General features: G+C 50.9%; 1 protein-coding gene across 1 annotated transcript; it reads left to right on the top strand.

Annotated features, from left to right (window-relative positions):
* Nucleotides 1-337: 337 nt before the first annotated feature.
* Nucleotides 338-4,366, top strand: LOC109785467 (tryptamine hydroxycinnamoyltransferase 1-like). Its single transcript, XM_020344069.2, has 3 exons — nucleotides 338-709; nucleotides 828-973; nucleotides 3,107-4,366. Exons 1-3 carry the CDS (start codon nucleotides 338-340, stop codon nucleotides 3,885-3,887), a joined length of 1,299 nt encoding a protein of 432 aa, XP_020199658.1. The 3' UTR covers nucleotides 3,888-4,366.
* Nucleotides 4,367-6,740: the final 2,374 nt, after the last annotated feature.

Below are 6,740 nucleotides of genomic sequence, written 5' to 3'. Positions count from 1 at the left end.
CATCCGTATGTGGTAGCCATTTGAAATGTCTAGAAAAACAAATATTTAGGAATGGAGGGAGTATAATGCAAGGCACGCAGGCCACTAAAACGAGAAAAACCATAGCTTAATAACCAAGTCATAAAAGGAAAAGAAAGACTACAAGATAAACTTTGGTTTCGAAGTTGAGAGTCGCTAATTAAAGTACAGTAGTAGTTACGATGTACACTTCTCTCCTCTACATACATACGCAAGCACACGCCAATATATGGACCGGCAAACTCACAAAGGAACGGGGATCACATTCACATGCCATGCCAGTATAATTCTTCGTTATCTTGCAAGCTTCCAACCAACAATGGCAGTGAGCGTGGAGATCACACGGAAGGCAGTGCTGAGGCCTTCACCGGAGTCAGCATGGGGCGGCGCCAAGAAGGTTCCCATCACCGTCTTCGACCGCGCCTCCACCGACGGGTACATCCCGACGGTCTTCGCGTGGAGCTCGCCGGCGCCTACCAACGGCACGCTCAAGGACGGCCTCCTCGCCACCGTCGCAAGGTTCCCGCACCTGGCAGGGAGGTTCGCCGTCGACAACAACGGAAGGAAGTTCCTCCACCTGAACAACGCCGGGGTGCTAGTCATTGAGGCTACCGCCCGGGCGGACCTCGCTACGGCGTTAGCGCATGACGCCTCCGCCCATATCGCCGAGCTATACCCAAAAGCGGAGAAGGTACGTACGTCCGTAGTAGTAGATGGAGGCGTGGCATACAGAGTGTTCTCTTTTTCCAAAGGTGCACAGGATCCATGTTGACACGAAGGCTGAGCATGCAGTTCTTGGTCATGTGCAGGAACATGTGGACGAGCCTATCTTCCAGGTGCAGCTGACGCGGTACACGTGCGGCGGGCTTGTGATCGGCATGGCCAGCCATCACCAGGTCGCCGATGGCCAGTCCATGAGCGGCTTCTCCGCCTCCTGGGCCACCGCCGTCCGCACTAATCCCGAAAAAAGACGGGCCGAGGACATTTCGGATTTCAGACTAATTAGCCTCATTCATGCGGTTGCCAAAATCATCGCTAAAATGATGGCCTCTCGCTTAGCCCCTCACATGCCCAACCTAGTCTCGAATGCACAAAATGCTTTCATCAAAAGGAGAAGTATCCACGACAACTTTATGTATATCAGAAACTTGGCCAGACGCTTTCACCGCACGAAATCCCCTACCCTCCTTTTCAAGCTCGATATAAAAAAGGCCTTCGATTCGGTTAGATGGAACTATTTAATGGATTTGCTTCGACACCTGGGCTTCCCAAGTCACTTCCGTGATTGGGTTTCGACGCTCCTCTCCACAGCCTCCTCCCGTGTGCTACTTAACGGCATTCCCGGCGACCCGACCAGACATGGACAAGGCCTTCGGCAAGGGGACCCGCTCTCGCCGCTCCTCCTTGTCCTTGCTATTGACCCCCTACACGACATACTTGCCAAAGCCACCGCCCAAGGGAGCTTGCATCCGCTCAGAGAAAGACCGATCCGTGCGTCCTTGTACGCCGATGATGCTGCCATCTTCGTTGCACCCACTAAAAGTGATATTCAATTCTTGCCGTCGACATTGGGCTCTTTTGGGGAGGTCACTGGCTTGGTCACCAATTGTGCAAAGAGTCTCGTTGCGCCTATCCGTTGTGAGGGCATCAACCTTCAGGATGTTCTGCATGACTTTCCAGCAGTTCGCTCCGGCTTCCCAGTGCGATATTTGGGGCTGCCCCTCTCAGATAGAAGACTCAAAAGGATACATTTCCAATATTTAGAGGACAAGGTCGCCGGCAAGCTCCCGCCATGGGCAGCCAAGCACGTGGCCACCCCTAGTTGTATTGTCCTCGTCAAGGCCGTGCTCACGGCCATTGCAATCTACCATCTGACACCCCTTGATTTACCGGTGGAGGTGAGGAAGAAGATTGATAGTTTGAGACGCGCATATCTGTGGGCAGGTTGTGACAAGGTCACGGGAAGAAAATGCAAAGTTAATTGGGAACTTGTTGTAAGCCAAGGATTTATGATGGGCTAGGAGTGCTCAACCTCGAGAAATTTGCAACCGCCTTGCGTCTTCGTTGGCTTTGGTATGAATGGGCAGACCCCCCTAAGCTTTGGCTAGGCACTGGAACACCATGTACTGACAAGGACAGAGACATTTTTGCGGCTGCCACCATGGTTCACATCGGAGACGGTTGCAGCGCGAGCTTCTGGAACTCCTCTTGGCTGGATGGGATCAGGCCGAAAGACATTGCACCCGCTCTCTACGACATCTCTAAGAAAAAGACGTGCACAGTCCAAAAGGCACTCCTGAACAATTTCTGGGTCAGCCAAATAAACACCCAGCACGGCCTATCCTTGGGGCACATCCAGGAGTTCGCCCTCCTTTGGGAAAGGGTGTCTACGATCAACCTTGTTGCGGGTGTCCGTGATACTATCCTATGGAAGCTCACTACAAGTGGCGAGTATTCCGCTTCTTCGGCCTACATGGCGCAGTTCGAGGGCCATCTCAGGAGCAACATGAACATGTCCGTTTGGAAAGCTTGGGCTCCTCCCAAGTGCAAGTTTTTTGCTTGGCTCGTCATCCAGAATCGTGTTTGGACAGCGGACAGGCTGCAGCGTCGGGGCTGGCCCAATTGTGGGCTCTGCACTTTATGCAAGTAAGTTACTGAATCTGCACCACATCTCCTATTCCAATGCAGATTTTCCCAACGCATTTGGGCTAATGTGGCTTCATGGATCGGCATAAACAGTGCTATCATTGCGGGCTGGCGTTACGAAATTTCTGTAAAGGAATGGTGGTTCAAGACTATCCTAGATAGGGGGCCCCCGAGGAAGGCTCTGGCCTCCATGCTCATGCTTGTTTCCTGGGAACTCTGGAATGAGCTCAATGCAGGAGTTTTTAGGAATGTCGTTACCACGGTGACCATGGTCACTGCTAGGATAAAGGAGGAGGCTCGTATTTGGGCGCTTGCAAGCGCTAGACACCTCTGTAATGTAATGCCGCGAGAGTAGACTCCATTCTCCCGCCTTGCGGGTTCCTGTTAAAACTTCTCTCTTAATCAATGAAAATGGCAAATCTTTTGCCTTGTTTAAAAAAAAAAATTCCGCTGCCCTGCCGTCGCCGTTCCTCGACCGTGGAGCCACCGACAACCCACGCAGCCCGCCGTTGCCGGCGTTCGATCACGGAAGCATCGAGTTCAAGGGCGAGCACAGCTCCAGCCGCTCCTACAGAGTGCTCCCCTTGGACAGGATCAAGAACCTGGCGCTGCACTTCCCGGGCGAGTTCGTCGCTGAGCTCAAGGCCCGTGTGGGGGCGCCATGCAGCACGTTCCAGTGCCTCCTTGCGCACGCATGGAAGAAGGTCACGGCGGCGCGCGACCTGGCCCCGGATGATTTCACGCAGGTGAGGGTCGCCGTAAACTGCCGAGGCCGGGCCAAGCCTCCGGTGCCCATGGACTTCTTCGGAAACATGGTCCTCTGGGCGTTACCGAGGATGCGGGTCCAGGATCTCCTGTCCTCCAGCTACCCCACCGTGGTCGGCGTTATCCGCGACGCCGTTGCGCGCGTGAATGACGAGTACATCCAGTCGTTCGTGGACTTCGGGGAGGCAAAGCGCGACATGAAACTAGCGTCCACGGCAGCAACGCCGGGCATGGCGTTCTGCCCTGACCTGGAGGTGGATAGCTGGCTCGGGTTTGGCTTTCATAACCTTGACTTCGGCGGTGGGCCGCCGTGCGCCTTCCTATCGCCGGACCTTCCCATCGATGGAGTAATGATCTTGGTGCCGTCGTGCGCTGCCAAGGGTGGCGCCCATCTGTTCGTGGCTCTTGACCACGAGCACGTACAAGCCTTCAAGCAGATTTGCTATTCCATAGAGTGATGAGCGATGACCGCAAATTATAGCGTCGGTTTTGCTAGATCTCAGCCGACTGAGATCTAACAAAGTTCCATTCATAGCACAATGTTTAGCAAGCCCTTTAATATCATTCATGGTCCTCTCTAAAGTTATAGACGTATTTATCATTCTCTTTTTTAGAACGAAGGCTCGAGTACATCTGGCTTTCAATTAATAAAGTCATCAACAGGTCAGAATTACACTGCAACATACAAACAAGCAAATATGAAAACAAAGCGGCAAAAGATACAGAGTGCCTACAAACAGCTATCAACAAACCGGCCTCACAGGCAAACAAAATAAGAAAAGAAACACAACTTGAAGTACTAATGCTAACACCTGCGGCAACAGTGGGCTCCAGAGGGAAGGCGAAGTTCCCTGGAGGGACACCAACTGCAGAAGAACACTTCATTGCCCGCTCCCAGAAGGAAGAAACCGGGTCACTGTGCCATATCCATTTCCTTAGTCTTGTGAAAAATAATACACAACACGAGTGCCGCGTTCTGGTGCCCAGGCTCAGCTGCACTTGGCCAGGAAAAAAATCAAACGAAAATCAAAAAATTTCATTATTTTTGAATGGTTGACAATTATCATGTGAGGTTCGCTCTAAATTTTAGATCATTTGAACTTCTGAGCAGCTCACAGCAAAAAAGACAAATCGGGTCAGAATAGTGCATGAACATTAAACATTTTTACAGCCCCGAATCGGTTATTCTCGGAGTCATTAGTAGATGCAGATGGGCGGCAGCTTTACCTTCAAGCCATGCTTGCGCTTCCTCCAAGAATTGGCTCTTCTGTCAGCTGAAGAATTTGTTTGTGTGCTTTGGAATCAACTTGAATTATGCTGCTCAGTTTGCTGATGCTTGCACGCCTGCTAGCTTGATTTTCAGTTCAGAGCAAATTCCTGGTGAACCTACAGACTAAGCCTTGTTAGCTTTGTTCTTGTTTACCTAGCCATGTCTCTTGTTCTGGACAAGTATTAGTTCCATGGGGCTAAATTATACCGTATCTGGTCTTCCTTTCCATAACAATCGGTTATTATGGTTATCCTAAATCCTAGTGGAGATTGTGAACCTGCTAGTGTACTAAAAGGTTCAATCAGAATCGGTTATTATGGGTACCAGTTGACCTTATTCATTCAGTGTTTTTGCAAAACACTGCCTTTGAGAAAGGTTTTGTATGTGTGTTTGCCGTAGCTAATGAATTCAGTAGAGCTCTCAATCTATTAATCAGAGAGAATTTGCATCGATGCCATTAAAATTGGAGTATGTACTCTTGTAAAAATAGCAGCGTGCATGTGAAAGAAATCAGTATGCTGGAGTTTTTCTGATAGTGGTAACTGTTGATGAATGAGCAACTTGCATTCACATGGGGGCAAAGGCAATAGCCCCTAGTCTGTGCGCACCAACTCGTTCCGTGACGTCTCCGTCAGGTCAACGTGTTTGACTCGGCCCTTACAGGTGGGACCAGGCAGCAGGCGGAGACGCGCTACAGGATCAGACCGTTGCTGGTTGTTGCTCTCGTGGCTTGTGGGACCAAGCAGAGAACCGTTGCTCTTGTGTCTTATGGGACCCAGCAGAGAGCCGTTGCTGGCCACGGGTGTGCGATAAAAGCGGCGGCGCGCCCCCGACGCTCGCAACGGTGAGCAATGAATCAGCCGAGCGGGGGACGGGGTGGGAGGCGGACACGCGCAGAGGTGGGTGGCGACCACTGTTGGTAGCTAGGAGCAGGGTGCAGGCGACCGAGAGGGCGGCATGAAGATCCCCTTCATCTCCGGGCGGTGGGAAGATTGCTGTGGAGGGCGCGGCGGCGTTGAGATCCCCTTCCGTCCCGAGCTCAATGTCATCTTCTAGCTCCCGCGCCACCCCGCGGATCAAGATTCCGGCGCGCGTGGAGATGTCGATCTTCCTCTGTCCGTGGTGCCGGGCGGAGGTTGATCGGACGGTTTCGCGCACACCGAAGAACCATAATCGTCCGTTCTACGTGTGCAGCGAGAATGGGGTAAGAATCGGGGCAATTGCACCATTTTCGTGGTCGGGATACTTGAGCAATACGGTTGATCTATTTGGCGTTCATGCAGATGAAATGTTTCTTCCTTTGGGTCAATGCTCTGGCCAAGACTTTGATGACTGAACTGTTAGAAGAGCACGAAGAATGGTTGCCCATCCTGCCACGAGCGGCATCGGTCGCAGCACGAGCTCCGGAAGAAGAGACGGAGGGCGGAGCACGCAATGACAGAGAGGTAGCTGTTAAGCTTAGGAGGTTGAACCAGAAGATTAGGAAGCTCAAAGATCAAGCACAAATACCCATTTGCAATTACAGTTGGGCATTTGTAGGTATGCTAATCGCACTAGGCGTAATGTTCAAATTGTATGGAAAGGCATTAATTTGGGAGGAATTTGTAAGCTTGTAATTGTATGAAAAAATGTTGAAAAATGGGAGAAGAAATGAGAAATTCAGAAACTTTGATCAATGAAATTAATGCAGCTCTCTGCTCTGCCTTTATGTAAAAAAAGGTTTCTCTAGGGGCCAAATTCAGAGCCAAGAGCCCAGTGTTGGCTAGACTAATGGGCCAACACCATCCAATTAGGCCCATTCGGGGTGGGCAAATGAGAAGGGTGGATTCTCTCTAAAAAAATGAGAAGGGTGGAAAATGAACAAAAAAGCAATAGGTTGTGCGAGTGGTGTTGTATGGGTCATTGTCCCATTTTTTTCTTAATATAACGGTACTCAGATCTCTTGCGTGCTCGAAAAAATAATTTGTCTAAAAAAATGAGAATGGTGGAAATGAACAAAAATGGTGCAGCTGGGACTCAAACCCAAGACCGCATGGGTTTG

This window comes from Aegilops tauschii, chromosome 7 (genome assembly GCF_002575655.3).
Source record: "Aegilops tauschii subsp. strangulata cultivar AL8/78 chromosome 7, Aet v6.0, whole genome shotgun sequence".
Taxonomy (NCBI): domain Eukaryota; kingdom Viridiplantae; phylum Streptophyta; class Magnoliopsida; order Poales; family Poaceae; genus Aegilops; species Aegilops tauschii.
The sequence above is the reverse complement of the archived record's forward strand: the minus strand, read 5'-3'. Positions and strand labels throughout refer to the sequence as shown.